Raw genomic sequence first — 19,731 nt, 5'->3', positions numbered from 1 at the left:
CTTCCTGCAATCTGGAAATGCACCACAACCCACACTGCTTCTCAAAGCTGGAAGATAAGCACAGAAACACCGCTTCCTGAAAGTACCACCACCACTCCCTAGGACTCTAGCAAGCAAGGACCTGGTGGCTGCAATGATGCCAGAAGCACTAATAAAGTCCATACCGTTTGCAGTTTGCCCCGGTTGTCCAGTAAGAGTTTCTCTGTGTGCCTATATGCTTGAGCCACCAGCACTTTTGCTTCCTGGGAAGAGAAGTGAGAGATAATGATAATGGAAGAGACTTGGAGCACAGACAAAGACAAGTGAACACGATGTTCATATAAAAGATGAGCTGTGCCTAGAGACATGATTTACAAACAGGAGCTGGTCAGAAAGTCCTGTTGCTATGGAAGAGTTTGGTTTTCTCTTTTTTTTAAACCAAAACAATCAAAGATTTTCTGCCAAAAACAAGTCTACTCTCTTGATGAGCTGCCACAGCACATCAGGTGAGTCCCTGGTTGTGGGGCATCATGGGAAATGTAGTCCAGCTGGGAAACCTGACAATAGAGAAGAATAGGAACATGAGGCAGCTGAACTGTAATTCCCATAATGCACCACGGTAGCATTTCTGAATCAAAATGTTTCCGTTTTCAAGTGTTTGGTTTCTCATGAGTTGACACTGTCTGGAGAAGGCAGACACTTCTCACACAACATTTCATTTTGTCAAAAACCCAATTTTCTGTTTAAAAACAGTTTCACTGGGAAGTTTTCAACCAGCCCTAATATAAACATCTGTTCTCTCTCTCCTCCAGGGTGTCCAAGAGATCTCGAAACCAAAGAAACAAAAATTCTATTTTTGAGATTTTTAAGCTATGTATCTTCTTGTGATCCAGACATCACACAGTATTGTTTATTGCACGTTGTTACTCCTGGGGGAGTTATACGTCACTGCGCATGCGCAGAATTTATGTCCCCCACAGATTTCTTTGCTTCCCCACAGAAAAATAACTTTCTGATGGGGAAGCAAAGGGAAGCCACAAGAGCAGCCATATGACCCTCCCCAGCAGTATGTTTTGTGTGTCCAGGGCAGCTAGCAGAGAGGTAAATCATGGGGGATGGGGGCGGAGGAGAGGAGACTGGGGAAGACCCAGCTAGTGGTTCCTACCCTGTGCTGGGCTCAGCTGCTAGTCCCGGCTGGACTGGGGAGGATGTGACTTCCTCTTCCTCTGCACGGCATCCAGGGCTGTGTCAGACCCACCCCCAGATTTCTCCCCCAGATGCAGGAAGCTCCGTAAACTCCCCCATTCCCCCACTTCCTGCACCCATCGCTCCTCAGCTGCAGAGGAAAGGATCCCTGTACAGGGAGCTACTCCTCCATCTGCCCAAGCCCCATGCATCCAGACCCCCTCATGCCCGGACCCTCCCACTGAGTCCCCCACAGCACCCAGACCCCCCCCCCGACAAGCCCCACTCCCCCTGCATCTGGACTACCCTGACAAGCCACCCACACCTTGGTCCCCACCTACTGAGCACCAACCAGTTGCCCATGGATCCCCACCCATGGAGTCCCACTTCCCCAGCATCTGGAACCCCTCACTGAGCCCCCCATACCCAGACCGCACTGCCAAGCTCTATCCCTCCCAAACCCAGACACACACACATCCCACTGAGCCCCAACCACCTTCACCTGGACCCCCCAGTAGAGTCCCATTACCATTGCACCCAGAACCCCCAACAAGCTCCTGTGCATCCAAATCCCTCCAGCACCCAGATCCCCCCCACTGAGCCGCCCGCACCCAGATTGCCCCACACAGAGCCCTCTCAACCCACACCTGGATCCCCCCCACACTAAGCCCCTCCAAGCTTGGATCCTGCATTGCTGAGTCTACTTTCCCACATCTGGTGCACCTGGCATGAAGGGGCAGGGCCCTGGGGTGTTTCTGGGGCAGGCCCGGTCCTTGCGCTGTGTCAGGGTTGGGTGCAGCCTCACCCCTGAGTCTGTGTCCTGGGGACGAGATGCACACTGATCTCCCGCCTCTGTGCAGCCAGTGGCCTGTGCTCCCCAATGTCATGCTGGAGTCTCCACATTTATTTGACAAATAAAATTTGCAGAATTTTAAAATATTGTGCAAAGAATTTTTTGGCACAGAATGCCTTCAGGAGTAGCATTAAAGTGAAGAGGTGGATACACTCAGATAATCACAGCATCTTTCCCGATCCAGGCATCTACTCTCAATCCCACAATCACCCCATCCTTATTTTGTTTTCCACTCCACCCTCAAAAAAGTTATAGTCACACCTCATCACCCTGTTCCCCACTCTACCCCATCTAATAAAAGACACAGGTTAAGTTGAAATCATGACTGCAGCTCTCTGCATAGATTATGTTTTTATACATTGCAGCCTATTTCATGGCAACTAACTGCGGTTTAAAGCAGCAGCACCATTGGTGCAGAAGTTGTAGCTGCACATGATTCTGCCTGTTGGAACTCAGCGAATGTTCCTAACAAGGTGGCACAGAACAAACCAGCGCAGGTTTCGAGGCATTTCCTTCTAAGTGGCCAGTGAGCACAAAATATCGGGCGGCAAGTTTTATTTGCAGTTCGGATTTTTAAATGAAGTGAAAGAAGCAAAGAACAAAAGGGAAGCTGCCAGGACAAAGACTTACATGGTCCATCATTTGCTGAAGCCCCTGGCTGAAGGGGCGCCGACCTATCCCGGACGTGCTCTCCAACTCTGGGAAAGAAAGATGCCCAATGCTGGGCACCATACCATACTGCTTCACCATCGAATAGGCCATCTTGGTCACTTTCCTCAGGTCATCCTCTGCTCCTGAGTGAGACAGGAAGACAGGAACTCAGCATGGGATCACAGAGCTGACAGGTGTAGCAATTGGTGCACCTCTAGCACACAACTCACTCTGCGAGTCAGGTGTTCAGAGCTGCAAGGATCTGTGTAGTTGAACAGCCCACCCCAACCACTGACTTTATTAACTAAGCCAGGGGAAACTGTCACGCATTCTATTGACAGCTCCTACAATGCACAATCTCCCCTCACCTCACCTTCAGAGTTTGAAAAGACAGTATTTCACCAGAGCTTCTAGGAGTAAGTCTAAGACAGCAGGCTGGCATGTTAGTTAGGAAGAGCCCTAAACACTGATGAGGACAAACCCATGATCAAAAAACTCATTCAACATTTCACCCCACTCCCGAGTCTGCTGCTCAGATCACCAACAGGAAACAGGTAAGCACAGACCCAGGGTCAAGCTTTCTAAACACCTTGTAAACTACTTCAGAGACCAGAGAGAGAACATTGAAGTTCTTGACACATAGCATAATGCTTCAAGGTGGGAATTTCGAGACTGCTCAGTGATGGCCTAGCTCTGCTCCCATCCAGGTCAATTTGCCAGAAGCTGGGAATGGGTGATAGAAGAGGCAATCATCAAGTGATCCTTCCCCTGATGACTGCCTGTTCTGTTCATTCCCTCTGGGGCACCTAGGATTGGTCACGATCGGAAGACAGGACACTGGGCTGGATGGACCTTCGGTCTGACCCAGTGTGGCTGTTCTTATACAGAAGATTCACTGTTGGCTTTAATGTGAACAGTTAGGCCAATGCTGAACACTTCTGAAAACTGTACCCCTCACTTGGATTTCAATGATTAATGCTACTCTCCCACACATTATACCCAAGACAATGACATTGGAGGTAAATCCTCTTTCTCCCCCCCGACTTCCTCCAGCTGGTGTTACTAGGGCAGGCAGTTGAGGATTTACAGTGCTGTACAGGTGTGTCTCTACAGAACAGCTCCTTATATGCCAACATGCTCTGAAAGCCAAGGAGGTGGACAGCTATCTCCCTTCTATGTAAGGAAAGGGCCCTGTTAACCTGGCACCTCATCTGGCCCAACCCGTGCAAGATTCTGGCTCCTCACCGGTCGTGACTTTGTTAAAGGTGATGGCTTCAGACACTCTCCCTCCCAACGCCATGCACATCCTCTCAAACAGCTGCTCCTTGGTGAAGAGGTACTGGTCTTTTGGGAGGATCTGAGTAAATCCCAGGGCAGCATTTGTTCGAGGAGCTATGGAAACCTGAAACACACAAACAGCCTCTGCCAATTTCAGAGAACAGGGTCTACAAAATAGAATCCAAGCAGGGAGAGTAGAGAAGATATTCAGATTCTCTATTTAACCTTGGGTTTGTGAGAGGCCATGGGGTGCACTTGTGTGAGGGAACCTCAGCACTGCCACAGCTTCTTGAGATTACAGGCACAGGAAGCCAAAAAGTGACAATGTCACTTGACAGCGTTCCCACACTGAAAGATTTGGCTTCATGATTGTGCTTCCTGACATTACGGAGAGAGTCTGGAAGGAATGAGACATGGAAGTCACTCTTAGGGTAGTAGTCAACTAGCCAGTGAACCCCCAAGATGACAAAGTGATTTTAGAGACCATCAACCAAACTCAACTCACTTCACACTTGTGAGCATGTTCTGCAGAAGTTAATGGGATTACCAGAGTTAGTAAAACAAGCAGAAATTGACTATATTAAACAGGCATCATTTGTAAGATCATTTAAATGTTGGGAGTGCAGTGATCATCTAACAGTGCAAAGCAACATTACACAAAAGGGTTTAGTGCTAGCGTAACACAAACAAGTCTCTGATACTGTAAGAGATTTTATTCCAATGTTAGGTCTTTTTTGGGGTGGAGGAAACACATGAGGGAATACAGCCCCACAGGTCTGAAAGAAAGCCCTTTCCTATGGAGGCAGGCCAACTCACAAGCCTACCAGTCTCAAAAAGACAAAAATCCCTTCAAACCAGAGTCGCACGCGATGACCCAACCAATAGTTTTCTAATGTGCTGGCAAGCTATTTCTGTGAGAGAAATATTGTGCATGCACACGCAGGCCATGCTTTGTGTGGGAGGGGCATATGAATCAAGGAGCAATTGTAGGTAGATTTTAGTCCCTTTAATTGTGCACAGGGAACACTGTGGTCTCTGAGCACATCCAGTTCAGCTTTTAAACGTAAAATGATGGCTGAAGATGGTTACCAAGATTAACAGCACAAAGTGCAATGCATCACCATTATTAATGGACTCTGATCATGAATTTCCTAATTGTGTACTTGGCTGTGTTATTGTAACCAAGTTCAGAAGATGTGAGGGATGATGCAGCAGAGTTTAGCACAAGTTGTTGCATTATAATCAGTATACATTAGACTAAAAGAAAAGGAGTACTTGTGGCACCTTAGAGACTAACAAATTTATTTGAGCAGAAGCTTTCGTGAGCTACAGCTCACTTCATCGGATGCATTCAATGTAGCTCATGAAAGCTTCTGCTCAAATAAATTTGCTAGTCTCTAAGGTGCGACAAGTACTCCTTTTCTTTTTGCAAATACAGACTAACACAGCTGCTACTCTGAAACCATACATTAGACTGGAATCCAAAAGGATCCTCTCCCCACCCCCATTTTGAGCTTTGTTATTAATTCATAGCAGACAGTTAGGTTACCTTCATCACAGCCTCTGTGTGTTCCAGCAGCCAGCCAACCAGTGCATGGCCTGACTCATGAAAGGCCACTACCCTTCGCTCCTCCTGCGACAGGATCTTACTCTTTTTGGCAGTGCCTGGAGAAACAGGGACAGAGCTTCAGTTGGGAAAATGTGTTCTTGGCTTACACCTGTCACCAGCTCAGAGTTCACTTTCTTTTCCAACTCACTGTACAAGCCAGCCAAGTTAGCGAGCTCATTACTCTTGCTTGCCCTGCCACCCCATCCAGATGGAAAAAGTAACACCGCTTCAATTATGTGCTGTTAAAGAGGTGCCCTCTATCACCTTACTAGTTAACCACATGACTGTGTCTATTACAAACCTGAATTTGGAAGAATTCAGCCTGAAGCGTAGGCTGTTTTATTCTGCACTGAACTGAAGCATGAGACGTTTCGAACTGAGATCTCTTGTTCTCTCTTTTCAAAGGGCTGAGTTAAGACATTTTGATAGATTGTCTCCGCCTGTCTTACGACTACAGCACAGGGCCAGGATTCAGATCTGGGACCAGTTGTGCCACAGACTCTCTGTAACCTTGGCCAACTCACTTTTCTGTGTCTCAGTTCCACATCTTCAAGATGAAGATGCCCACCGAGCTGACGGGTGTTCCGAGGCTTAGTTTGGCTATAAGGCCTTTGAGCTCCTTAGATAGGAGGCATCATAGAAATGCAAGATGTTTATATTATAAACTATATTATAAACATCTGCAACAGAAGAAGGTCCCCGTCCCAGGATTCAGTCTATTAGGAACACTGAAATAGTGCAAGCTCAAGGTTGCACATGAAGGCTTCGTGCAAATCTAGGGAGGTTTTCCATGCTGGTTATTCATGGAACAGTATAAGTTCTTACAGTCTGGGGACAAGCTTTTGGAATTAGCAAATTAAGATGAACTCACAGTGTTCTCTCCTATCCTAAAAAAGGAAAAAAATAATTTTTTAATGTCCATTTTCCATGCCAATGCACGATAAATTGGAAAAAGCCCCATTAGTATTTGGAAGAGATGCTGAATGGAAATCAAATGCGTAGCATACGTGCAGAAACTATGCTAACTGCAGAGTACAATACACATCAAGAATTCAACTCCATGTACTGTGCAAGGTGCCAGTATTTTAAAGCAGAAGTTTCTGCATGGTGCCAGGATCTGTAGGGGGCAGAATGGGCTCAGTGGAGAACATCAGCAGTGCACTGATTTTGCGTGATACCTTGGAAAAAACACTGTTTAAAATATAATGCTAATAGAAAGTCAAGAGCCTTATTCAACAAAAGTTGCAAATGACCTTCACGTATGTTTTGTACAATCACTGCCCAGGGATCCCAGCAAGAGCGATGCCTCACAAGGCACGATGGGGAAAGAAGAGCAGCCTCAAATCAGAATGGCCTTAATTTTAATCAGAATAAGGTCAGTTCCTTAAATGCAGGTTGGGTTATTATTATTATTATTAAATTCTAGAAGCATTTCCTTGTCAACCCACCAGGGAGAGAGACTGTATGAAACTCTTTGCAATAGCACAGAATGTTCCTGCACAATTGCCTCTTCCCTTGAATAAAGCCAGCCTGGCCTAGGAGAGTCCCCTGAGAGCTTGTTTTACTCTGTTTAGGAGCAGACTGTGCCAAGGCTGCTGCTCCAGCACAGCGCTAGTGGGGTTCCACAGGCAGACGAGGGTGCAATCAGGCTCCACCAGAGGCACAGCCACTCTCTCTCTGCTGGCATCCTCCACAGGGAGCCTGTTAGACACGGCTCCATCTTCCATCTGAGGCAGCAGCTGCACCATAGGAGAAGCTGGAACAAGCATTAGCTTTTGTTGATTTTTGCCTTTGCAGAGCAACTCAGAAGTACCTTCACTGGCCACACTTGGTGCTGCTAAGCAGCCAGGTGTCTGGCTTTATGCAAGTGTGCACAGAATTACCCAGAATGCTCAGGGGGAATTGTGCTTTTAAGGTAGGGGGAATTGTAAATAGTCTCCTGCAATTCTTACTTAAGATGTTTAGAAAGCACCTATTCATGGGCATTTAAGCACCTTATAATAAAACTAGACTAAAACTCCACATGAGGAAACAGCTGACCCAACACAAATATTCTGGCCCATGGGCCATAACCACCCAACAGAGTACCTCACTAGACAAGCATGCAGCCTCTTGTATGTGTCCAGTATCACACTTCATATAGTGGCATTGTACTATGTAAATAGCCAAACATTTGCATTATCATAATCAAGACCCTGTGTGCTCTGCAGCAGAACGGACCGAAATTCTGCAGCATTCTAGTACAGCAGACTCAAAATTCTTTGGCAGTTTCAGGTAAATTCAAAGAGGTTTTTACAGAATTAAAAAGGAATACTACCATTGGTACAGTGTAGTGTACAGTTAGTGCCTGGTTTATTTTGATATTAAACATACTCTGCTCACAAATTTTCAGTGTGCTGCAAATTGTTACATTAACAGTTCATAATTTGCATTGTCGGAGGTTTTGGTTAGGGAAGGAGAGCCTGAAATTTTATCAGCTCATTGGGGGACAGTTGTGACTTTGACACCTGGGCAAACATGGCAGCTGGCTTGGGATTGTGGGATAAGTGCTCAAGCTGGAGCTCCCCCAACACAAACAACATGGAGTTGCTGACAGGATGTTCTCTGCAAGGGCTCCTCAGTTTTAGAGCTCACCCCAACTTAGTCCACCAGAACCCGGATTTGTTAACCTGGCAGGCATACTGCAAAGCTCCTCTTTTTCCTCTTTTCTATGGCTGTTGAGGAGGGGGCATCTCTTTAGCATGGTTTTGCTATTTATATTTATGCCATAGGTGCCCAGAGTGCTGGATGGGCACCGAAAGCTACATTTTAGAAATGTAAAGAATTGAAGAACATACATGTGAATTGTCCTCCTTAGGTTTCAGAGTTACCCTATTGTGATAGGAGCAGATTGCACCTACTGGTTCAGGTTGTCTATAGACTCAGAAGAGAACTATTAGTTTGGGCTCAGGTTTGGAAAGTTCTCTGCACCATAAGGGCTAAACACATGTTCTAAAAAGAATGCTTAGACTCTCAAGCACAATTCTGCAACTGCAGGATTCCCAAAGCCCTACCTGTACTAAGGGGAGAGCATGATCAGAATCATGTCTTGCTAGAACTCTGCCCACTAAAGAACCATATTCCAAAAGGCATGACAAGCACTATGGAGGCATTAGAAAGTATGAGAAAAGGTCAGAGCTTCTTACCGGCAATGACTCTCTCTACAGCATACTCCAAGTTGAAAGTATCAATGGATTTATAGCCCTCCCTGGCAGCATGGAGAGCAGCCTCGTTACAGATGTTTGCTATGTCAGCGCCTATAGATAAGAGTTAACAAATCAAGCTTTTTTTGTAATGAGGGACAAAGAGCACAGGAAGACAGAAAAGGCAGGCACAAACCTGGTGGAGGCTCTATGGAAATGAAATACACCTGCTTCCTTTGTTCCCTTGGAAGAGAGCACAAACTTTGTTTGTGTTGCTTATGTTAGATTTAAATAATATGGTTGGCTTCTTGACAATCAGCACTGGGCTGCCGCACAGGACAGAACTCAGCTATCAGTCAGCAGGGCGAAAGCCCACGCTGACTCTCAGCAATAGGGGAGCGGTGCGGTGTGGGTAGTTGGTCTGGCTTGGGCCACTGCGTTGTTCTTACAGCAACCGCACAAACCTCTCCACAGGAGAGAAAACATCTGTTCTGAGTTTGTGTGCATGAGTGACTGGGGGAGTTGGGGGGGGGGGGAAGAGAGCTGCTACAAGAAGTCACAACAGAAGCAGTGTGTTGGGGCCTGTTAGGGGGCAACCCAGCAAGGGTATTCCAGGAACTACATGCAGACAGAAGCCTTGGAGCCCGTGGTCAGAAGCTGTGTTCCAGTAAACTATCCCTAAAAGTTCCAGGGTGTGGGAATGTGGAGCATGGCTTGATTTTACCAAGTAGCCTCTCTGCTCTACAAAGTAGCCTCTACTCATTTCTACCCAGCAGTGAATTATTTTTTTGTTAAAGTGTTTATTGATCTACACTCTGATTTCCCCAGCTTAATGCACTGAGGGACAGCATCTCATTCTCAATAGCAACCAGGAAGAGACAAAAGCAGCAGCTCTTTCCCATGGGAATCTGGATCATGAGTGCTGTAATGGCTCCCCTCCGCTCTATCATCGAGGTAGAAAACAGCTGGATGCCCAAAATGTTCAGGGACTGAAAAATATCCACAAACAAACAGTCGCTCATCCACACACACATTTGTATCCAAGAGAGTCTGCGCAGGTTCTGGCCATTTCAACAAGAGAGGGAGCAGAGAGGAAATAAAACCATTCAGACCAACACACATTGTAAAGAAGGGTGCGGCTAAAACAACCAACCCTTAAGTTCACAAACAAGGAAACCCTTACAAGTCTCAACCCCCCGCCTAAGGAACAAGCATGGCTCATACCACTGAATCCTGGGGTGAGCTCAGCCAGGCGCTGGGAATAGAAGCTGCCAGCCTGGGTCAGCTTCAGACTCTTCAGGTGCTGTTCGAAGATCTCCCTTCTCTCCTGTAATAAAAAGGAAGAGCGTTTTGCACGGAGGGATCTGCGCCCCAGCCCAGCAACCTGGCACCGCTGTCACGGGAGGTGAGATTAGGGGGAATAAATGTCCCCCCATCACACATGGCAGCAAGCTCCGTCACTGGGAAGCTGGAGGGAAGAAGCACAAGTGACTAGTACATTCTGAAAGCTGTGAAGAGGACACAACCACAAGAGGGCCAAGATGCCCTGCTTTGAGCCTCAAAGTACTTACCGTTCTGATTTCTCCAGTGACACCGAGAGAGCTTTCAAATTCTCCAGTGACACCGAGAGAGCTTTCAAATTCAGGACAGAAACAGGGAGGCTTACAATGAGTCACCAGCTCCTCTCTCCAAGGGGAACTCGCCCCCCTCCCGACTTTCACCCTCATTGATCTTTGAACATTTCTTTAACAGCACAGCACTTAGAGCAAAGGAATCAGGAGCTCACAGCCCAAGAGCCTGCTCCCTCCCCTGCCACTGTGAAGTCGTCTCCTACTCGTTGTGTGGCATATGGCCATTTCTTAGATTGAGTTGGGGGGCTAGATGAGAGCTGGCAAGGGGCCAAAGAGTGACTCATTCAGCTGGTCCAGGAGGTCCTGATTAAAACAATGGGTTCCGTTGCCAGGGGTTTTCCCCCTCTTCTTTCGGGGCAGCTGCACAGTTCATATTTCCGGTGCCATATTGTATCAGGCATTTAAGGTATTTTAAATGAAAAGTCTGTGGATGACAGATGGAAGGAGGAGACAATCTGCTGGAAGAGTGAGTCTTCCTTGCTGCTTTCAGAGTCTGTGTCCATACTCTGCTACAAGTCCCATCCTAGCAAACATGTTGGACTCCCACTGTTAAATGGCTCTGAAAGTGCTCCTGGTTCAGGAGGATATGCATGCCAAGCAGGCTGCAAGGAAGAGAGTGTGTATCCAAACACAAGCAAGACAGAGTGAGGTAAGTAGTGCTTAATTTATAATGAAAGAGGAGCTCGGGCTCAAGCAATTTTTTTTTTTTTAAAAACTTTCATAACTGATGCGGCAAGCCCAGAGGTGCCAGGCTATGAACTGCCAAGCCTAGAGGTGCGGGGCTCAGCCCTGGCAAGCCCCAACACAAATTAAGGAGTGCAGATAGCACAGAGGAATGAATGGTGAAGGTGCATTAATAACCTGGGCTCTGTCCAGACAGGCAGTATTGGCTAGAGAACCAGTTTAGTTACCATCCTAGTTTCATGGAGAGAGGATACAGATACGTATGAAATTGCTGTCTCCATGACAAAAGGAGAACTCCAAGCAAAGTTCTCAGGCAAAGCCAGATCTAAGCAAAGGAAGGAGCCAATACCATGGAGACTCTGTAAGATGGGCAACACAGGATTGCCGTTCCCACTACTGCCAAACTTGGACTTTGTCAGAACACATACTGACCAAGAAGTGAAGCATTGTGACACCAGATTCACACACACAGATGGTGGGAGGGGATACGTACCTGGAGCGTAGGAAGGTCAATAAAAATGTGTCTGTCAAGTCTCCCGGGTCTCATCAGAGCATTATCCAAGATGTCAGCACGGTTAGTGGAAGCCAACACTATGACATGATCTGTGGTTCCCATCCCTGCAGCAAAACGAGAGCCGACATGAAGGTGAAGGGTTTCTGTATCATAACGTACAATGCAGGCCTCATGTTGCTGAGGCACGATGGGAAGTAGAGAATCCCATCCACAGCTTTACAACATTCAGCCAGAGTACATCTGTGGCATCCTTTGCGGCAGGCGAGATTGAAGACATTTATTTCTTTTTAGTAACGTGTGAAGGGGGGGACTAGAAGGTGTATGTGAGATTAAAAGTGGGTTATGGATTTTGGTCTTTCCTTGCACCTCTTGTTAAACAAAGGCATCTCAGGTGTGCTATACACAGGTATAAAGAGAGTCCAAGCCCAAAGAGCTTATAACCCAAACAAACAACATACAGATGAGGGACAGAATGCAACAAAAAAAGGGACTGAGCAGCGATGTTCAGTGCACACAGCTCCTGGGTGCCATGATTTACACTGGGTTTTGTTTCCAGGCTGATAAGGATAAAAGGGAACTATAGGGCTGTGATGTGTATATATGTGTATATATATACACACACATCACAAACCTGTGATGCTTGTGTGTTTTAAAGAGGGGCTTGTAGGAAGGGAGCCTGGCAGACAGGATTTCACGTGTTGGGGGCCTCATGGAAGGCATGATGCCCAAGGCAGGAGTAAGGTACGAAGGGGCAGTTGCTCGTTTAGCTTAGGGGAGAGCAGAAGTGCCACATTGAGGCATCAAGCCATGCTGCTTATTATATTCCATCAGGTGCTCAGATGCCTATGGACATGGGTCACTCTAATACACTTGTCTTACAACAGCAGACATCACGAGCCCTCGGAGCTGTAAGGCATGCAGCAAGCTTCCAGGGGAAGGGATGAGTGAGCATTCCACAATTCCAACAACGAAGCTGCCAAATGTGTCAATATACTATAGCTCAGTGGAGAGTTTAAGGTTACAGGTAAGTCAGAGGAATGGACCTATAGAAAAAAGCAGCTTGTTCTACAGTGAACGTCAGTTCTTCCCCCCCCCCAAAGGATGCCTTCTAAATAAGCTCCTGAAAAGGATGAAGCACGATCAGTCTTTGGTAATGTATTACACTGCACTTTAGAGCCTGATAAATAAGCAGAGAGACTGGCAGTCACCTGGGGGCTAACAAGCTTTATTCACAGGGCAGGATTAGAATGTACAGCACATCATCTGCTTTGCAGCTGGGAAGACTCAGTCTTAAAATAGGTTGAACTATTAGAACAAACATAAAAACAAAAACCACTGACTGCACCCTCCTTGCATCAGCCTCTGTCACACTCGCTTTCAGCCTGGGTCCCAGTGGGTGGGAAACTTACAGCTCCAGGAAATCTAGATCAGCAGCCTTGAATCTATACTAATCCTCCCAGCATGATGTCACCTGGCTATTAACATGCTTTGGCCTCAGCATGCAAGCATCAGTCACAATGAACAGTCTATAAAAGTAACACCTAAGAGTCCGTGACAGCGAATTAAAGCTAGTGCTGGGAATCCAGCTTGAAAAACCTTCTTGTTTGCAGCGCTTGTGAGACAAACCATTTCAAGGAAATGGTGAAGAGGATTTGGTTGATTTAACAAGTCCCCTGCTTCCTCCACCACTACTGTAACAATGTACCTCAGCCTTACACATATAGCTTCACTGAAATGCAGCCAGTGTGCAGGAAGCAGAGCAGCTGTCAGGCCAACAACTGGCTCACAACACAAGAGCCGGGAAGAGGGAGATTTTGGCCAAGGACTCAGGGCAAATAACTGCTTCTGAAAGTGTTCATGTGCCAGCAATGTCCCTCTGCCATGTACATTGGCCAAACCGGACAGTCTCTACGCAAAAGAATAAATGGACACAAAGGTGGCACAAAGGTGACATCAGGAATCATAACATTCAAAAACCGGTAGAAGAACACTTCAAACACTCTGGCCACTCAGTAGAAGATTTAAGGACAGCAATTTTGCAACAGAAAAGATTCAAAAACAGACTCCAACAAGAAACTGCTGAGCTTGAATTAATATGCAAACTAGACACCATTAAGTTGGGTTTGAAGAGAGACTGGGAGTATCTGGGTCATTACACATATAGAATCTATTTCCCTACGTTAAGTATCCTCACACCTTCTTGTCAACTGTCTAAATGGACCATCTTGATTATCACTACAAAAGTTTTTTTCTCCTGCTGATAATAGCTCATCTTAATTAATTAGCCTCTTACAGTTTGTATGGCAACTTCCACCCTCTCTGTATGTGTATATATCTTCTTACTATATGTTCCATTCTATGCATCCGATGAAGTGGGCTGTAGCCCACAAAAGCTTATGCTCTAATAAATTTGTTAGTCTCTAAGGTGCCACAAGTACTCCTGTTCTTTTTGCAGATACAGACTAACGTGGCTGCTACTCGGAAACCTGTCGTAGTGCAGACAGGATCTTGGCCTTAAAGGTCTCATCTATTCAGACATTGCAGAAGATTCGGAGGGATTGTATTTCCTTGTCTGCTGTTTAGTTGTTTGTGCTCAGAAAATTCACTATTCAAACTGCTTATCTGTTCTGAGAAAGAGTTAAATTTATGAATATTGCCAGGCAATTTGAACATCTTGTAAATACAATACCACGCATCTTTGATCAGTGCTCTATTCTTCCCTTGCTGCATGACCAGAACTTGAAGAACATTGTCACAGATCTGACAGAGAGCAAGGTCGCCTGTATGCATGAGGAACATCACAATCATTCTCTGAATTGCACAGTGAAATTAACAAGACACAAACTTACATTCACCCAGTTTAGCTGAGCTTAATTGCTCCTCCACTATCTCCTTCGAAGGATTTGCCTCACCCCCCTCCAGCTTTTTGGGGGGTTCCATGGGGCTCTGTCCTTGGTCCCCTTCTCCTTCTTCCTCTATACCTTATCTCTGGGTAATCTCAGGCACAAACACAAATATAAGCTATTCTATGACTCACAGATTTACCTCTACTCCAAACTACCTTGGCCTGTCTCTGACTCCTACTCATCAATGTCTAGTGTCAGCTCAAGACCAACATAGCTAAAACGGAGCTCCTAATCCACCTTGCCCCCCCCTTTCCTCAATCACTATGGACAATACACCATCCTGCCTGTCACTCAGGAGCATAACCTGGGCATCCAACTTAGATCTCTTAGGTCCTCACATCCAAATTATGTCTAAATCTTGCAGATGCTCTCTGCATATGATCTCTGAGATACAGCCTGTCCTATAGAAACACAGCATCAGAAATGTAGGGCCCAAAGGGACCTTAAGAGGTCATCTAATCCTGGTCTCTGCGCTGAGGAAGGACCAAATAAACCCAGATCATCCCCGACAGGAGTTTGTGCTGTTAAAAACTTCCAACGATGGGGATTCCACAACCTCCCTTGGAAGCCTGTTCCAGAGCTTAACTACACTAAGAGCTAGATAGATTTTCCGAATATCTAACCTAAATCTCCTTTGCTGCAGATTAAAGCCATTACTTCTTGTCCTATCTTCAGTAGCGAACAACTGATCATTGTCCTCCAACATATTTGAAGACTTATTTAGGTCCCTTCCTCACTCTTCTTTTCTCAAAATTAAACATGCCCAAACTCTCTCCAATCTAACCACATCTTTCCTAAAGTGTGACATCCAGAATTGGACACTCCAGTTGAAGCCTCACCTGTGTCAAATAGAGCAGGACAATTACTTCCTGTGACTTACATATGACGCTTCCTTCAATACATCCCTGAATTATGACAGGTTTCAGAGTAGCAGCCGTTTTAGTCTGTATTCGCAAAAAGAAAAGGAGTACTTGTGGCACCTTAGAGACTAACAAATTTATTAGAGCATAAGCAGTGAGCTGTAGCTCACGAAAGCTTATGCTCTAATAAATTTGTTAGTCTCTAAGGTGCCACAAGTATCCCTGAATTATATTAGCCTTTTTTAGATCTGCATTGCACTGTTGATTAATAGTCAGTTTGTGAGTCACTAAAATCCCGATTCTTTTCAGCAGTACTAACACCTAGCTATCGAATGCATCCGATGAAATGAGCTGTAGCTCACAAAAGCTTATGCTCAAATAAATTTGTTAGTCTCTAAGGTGCCACAAGTCCTGTTCTTTTTGCAAACACCTAGCTATTATTCCCCATTTCGTAATTGTGCTTTTGATTTTGCCTTCCTAAGAGTACTACTTTGCACTCTCATGTAAAACTCTGATCCAGGTTCACATCTCCGTTACTGAAACATCCTTCTCTCTGGCCTTACAAATGCAATCTTATCCCACTTGTATCCGTTCAGAACACTGTTGCCAAATTCAGTCTCCTAGCCTGTCACTTTGACCACATCACCACCCCTACCCCCAACCCCTTTTGCATCGCTCCACTGGCTCCTCCTTCACTTTGCATTAAACGTAAGCTGCTGGTCTTCACTTTGAACACCCTTCATGGCCCACCCCACCTGACCAGTCATCTCTTATTCACTATTAAGATGTTGATTCAAGCATCCAATTGGTCCATATCATTCTCCATCCCCCACTTGATACATTTTCAAACAAACACCTTCATGCTTTTGCTGATGCTGTCCCTCATGCTTGGGAGGAGCTCCCTGAAAACATCTCAAAACTAACTCATCCTCCTTCAAACTCCTTTTCCAGGATGCCTCCAAAAAATTTGACACTGGTTAGGATGCTGGTGTGCTGAGACCATGGCATATCATGCTGACCTACTGTCTCACTGTTTCCTTGTACTCCCCCATCACTCTGTCTCCATCTGCTGTTTCTTATACTCAGATTGCAAGCTCGTTGGGGGCCAGGGACCATCCTTTTGTTCTCTGTTTGTACAGTGCCCAGCATACTGAGGTCATGGTCGATGACTAGGACTCGTAGGCACTACAGTAATATAAATAATTAACTATTTCTTTTCAGAAGGCAGCCTGTGGCAATAGAGTGAAGAGAATCTATTTGTGCATGAGTAAAGATTTTCTATAAAGCACTTATGTAATAAGGAGACTATTTTACCTTTCATATTCTGACACCTGTAACAGGGGGCTGTGCCCTAATTTTGGAATTGGCAACTCACCAGGGTCTCCAGGACTACAGCTGCTTTCTATAAACTGGAGGAGACTGCAGACATTTTCATCTTTAAAAGAGGGGGGACTACACTTCCCAGAATGTCTAACTTCATTTTGGTCCAATGTCCCTCTACTTGAATCATGATGCAGTAGCTCGTGCTGGGAGTAGTGTCCTTCCAGGCCACCCTGCTGCATTAAAATGAGGGTGGCCATGGACAGTAGCTGGACCGGGAGCCACTCCTGACCTTTGCCCACCAAGAAACCTATTTTGCATTATACACCCAAGGTGGTAATGCCAATCCCAAGTAAGGTTACATCTTTGGTCAAGTTTTCCAAAGCTGAGGTACGCACAAAGCGTCAGGGACTGCGAGCATGGATTTGGAGTGGCTTTGGAACCCTGGCCCATGGCGCCTCCAGCACACTGTGCACTGGCTTCAAGGCCGTTCGTGTGCACAAGGCACTCAGCTGTCTGACTACTCAAGGCAAACTCACAGCTCATTCTCCCCCCCCCCGCTTGGCAGGGCTGTCACAGAACCCATTCTGAAACAGTGGAACCCGGTAGCCCTCTGAAAGTAGGACAGTACATGTCCCTCCTCACCTCATACTGCGCTCTAGCTTAAATTCCTCTCCTCTCAGGAGGGAGGGTACAAATCCATAACCACTGACAATCTTGTGAGAGAGACACAGGAGGATCACAGGTGCATTCTGATGAGCAGGCAGCTAGTGCAACTTCTCTTGCCAAGCAGCTAAGGCTTAAATCAAAGCACCCTCCTAAGGGGCAGCCTTACTGAGGAACAGGAACTTTGTGGGGCACAAATTGCAGAAGCTGCTCTACTCTCAGCCCAGCAATGAATCGAATTCCAATCTCCTTCCTGACTGACTGCACCCCAGGAAGTAGTCTGGAGTTCAGATCCCAGAAAAGCCTGCAGGAGAAGCATTTCTCACACCGCACCGCTGCACTGAATTTCTTTCATGGAGACAATGGGGGAGGCAGCAAATTCCATGACGGTAAATAGGGGAAAAAAGGGATCTCTCCCCCCAAATGTATCCTAGAATCTGAACTATTCCCTGCTGGGCAGAGCCCTGATACATCTATTCCTTGTCCTGCTCTACAGTAATAAGACTCAGCTACAGAAGTAATGCAAGCTAGGTTAGTGCTGTAGGGGCTGACAGACCTCAGTTACAAACAAGAGCAGTCAAATGTGCGTTTTCCTTCATCCCATCAAGTCTCTTTGTAAATGCCCAAAATAAGCAAGGCTGACACCAGGTGGGGTCTAGCCAGAAAGACATTCAGAGGCTGGGCAGTGGCACCCAGGGCTGGCTTGCAAACCATAAGGCTGTCTCCCCTAATTCGGATGTGGATTTCCTAACGAAGCCGGGAAGGTAGAGATTAAGTTAGAGGACAGCAGAGGAAATTTACTACATTGCTTATACCCCTCTGGGACAACTAAATTTTAAATCCCATCAGGCTTTAAAATTACCTGTCTTGGACAGGTTGTAACAAGTACTAAACAATATTTAATGGCTGGCTAACCCCAAATATTACCCACGAAACATAGTTCTGCCCTTGATGCAGACTATCTTTACTTCACTTCTTCGGGGCTGTAAATTATCTCCATACAGTCATCAGTGGGAAGACATATTTCTGAGCTGAAACAATTATACAGTGCGTTAAAGAGCATCTTTGGGCTTCCTGGCCTCCTCCAGCCACAGTCTTTGAGGCACATGTTGCCTTGGTTTTATTAGCAGGCTTCAAGATGATGCCAAAGTTATCTCCAGTGCGCACACTGCCTCAGGACACCACAGCAAGCTCTCATCTGTCTCATAAGCCTTTAAAGTTACGACTAAACAAACTTACTCACCTGAGGATTTTAATTTTAGTCCTACCGCTATTAGTAGCCAGAGATTATATCCTTTTTCCAATTCTATATTAAACTCTCATGAGGGCTGGCCCAATGATCCAATGGCAGTGCAGAAATCAAGACCAAAGTCTGTCTCCTAGAAGTCTCCGATTACTCTCTAGCAACTACAGACCCTGAAAAGACTCATGTCCAGTCTTCCAAAGACAGAGGAACGGTTGCTACGATGTGGGGCCTTTCAATATACTAAGGAAAAATGGAGTGTGGTGAGGGGGAGTGAGGTGAAAACTGAGGTCCCAGAGGACTCTCAGAGTTTCTTGTGGGAATGGCTGGGTAGGCTGGGGGGAGAAAGAGGGAAAACAGGAACAAAGTGTAAAGCACTTGGCTTTGAGAAGCTCTCTGCTGAAGAGATGCAACTGCTTCTGCTCGCCCTATGACACATGCTTAATACAGCAGCTGAGCAAGTATAACATGACAGAAAAGTACTCTTCTTGATACATCTACACTGCAATTAACGCCCCCCCCCCCGTCCCCAGCTGGCCTGAGCCAACTGACTTGCATTTGTGGGGTTCAGGCTAAGGGGCTTTTTAAATTGCAGTGTAGGAATTTGGGCTCAGGCTGCGCTCTGACCTTGCAGGGTCTTAAATCATGGGCTCCAGCCTGAGCGTCTACACACAATTAATTCACCTGCATTCTGAGACAGCTGGCATGGGCCAGCCAATGGTTTTTACTTGCTGTGTAGATGTACCCTCTGAGTGAGTGATATACCTGCTATGTCAGAACAAGGCCCAGTGAGGCCACATTGACATCTGAGAACTCTGAAAAAGAGTCCAACTCTCAATAGCAGGGTCCCTCTCCCTACAGGTGTTCGAGAGCCATAGATTTCACCTATCATGTGCAGTGGGATCTAGAGACGACACTATCTGAGTTGGAGGCTTAGAGGGTTGCAGGACAGGGAGCATTGTGCGAGTTGCAGCTTGATGCAGTAGGAGACACTGGCAAGGAGAGGGGGATAATGGAGTTCAAGTCAATAGGGAAAAAGAGAAAATACTTAAACATGAGGAGAATGGTAAAGCAACATGATGGGTAAGGGTGAAAATGCATGTTTAAGAAGCTGAATCCTTATGGAAGCAGAAAAGGCCTCATCCCTGGCTGAGAGAAAGGAATACTAAC

General features: G+C 46.1%; 1 protein-coding gene across 3 annotated transcripts in view; it reads right to left on the bottom strand.

Moving 5' to 3' along the window:
• SPG7 (SPG7 matrix AAA peptidase subunit, paraplegin) overlaps positions 1-19,731 on the bottom strand; it is a 44,431-nt gene that overhangs the window by 4,151 nt on the left and 20,549 nt on the right. For 2 of the 3 annotated variants that reach the window (XM_038367794.2, XM_038367797.2), the window contains 7 exons: positions 11,546-11,670; positions 9,962-10,064; positions 8,741-8,851; positions 5,496-5,611; positions 3,914-4,070; positions 2,648-2,811; positions 165-242 (listed from right to left, as the gene is read on the bottom strand). In XM_038367794.2, coding sequence (XP_038223722.1) covers positions 165-242; positions 2,648-2,811; positions 3,914-4,070; positions 5,496-5,611; positions 8,741-8,851; positions 9,962-10,064; positions 11,546-11,670 — 854 coding nt within the window. The remainder of the gene's footprint in view (positions 1-164; positions 243-2,647; positions 2,812-3,913; positions 4,071-5,495; positions 5,612-8,740; positions 8,852-9,961; positions 10,065-11,545; positions 11,671-19,731) is intronic. The other variant, XM_043494828.1, reaches the window with a different exon arrangement.

Source organism: Dermochelys coriacea, chromosome 12, assembly GCF_009764565.3.
Source record: "Dermochelys coriacea isolate rDerCor1 chromosome 12, rDerCor1.pri.v4, whole genome shotgun sequence".
In the NCBI taxonomy this organism is placed as follows: Eukaryota; Metazoa; Chordata; order Testudines; family Dermochelyidae; genus Dermochelys; species Dermochelys coriacea.
This window is presented reverse-complemented; position numbering and strand designations above follow the sequence as displayed.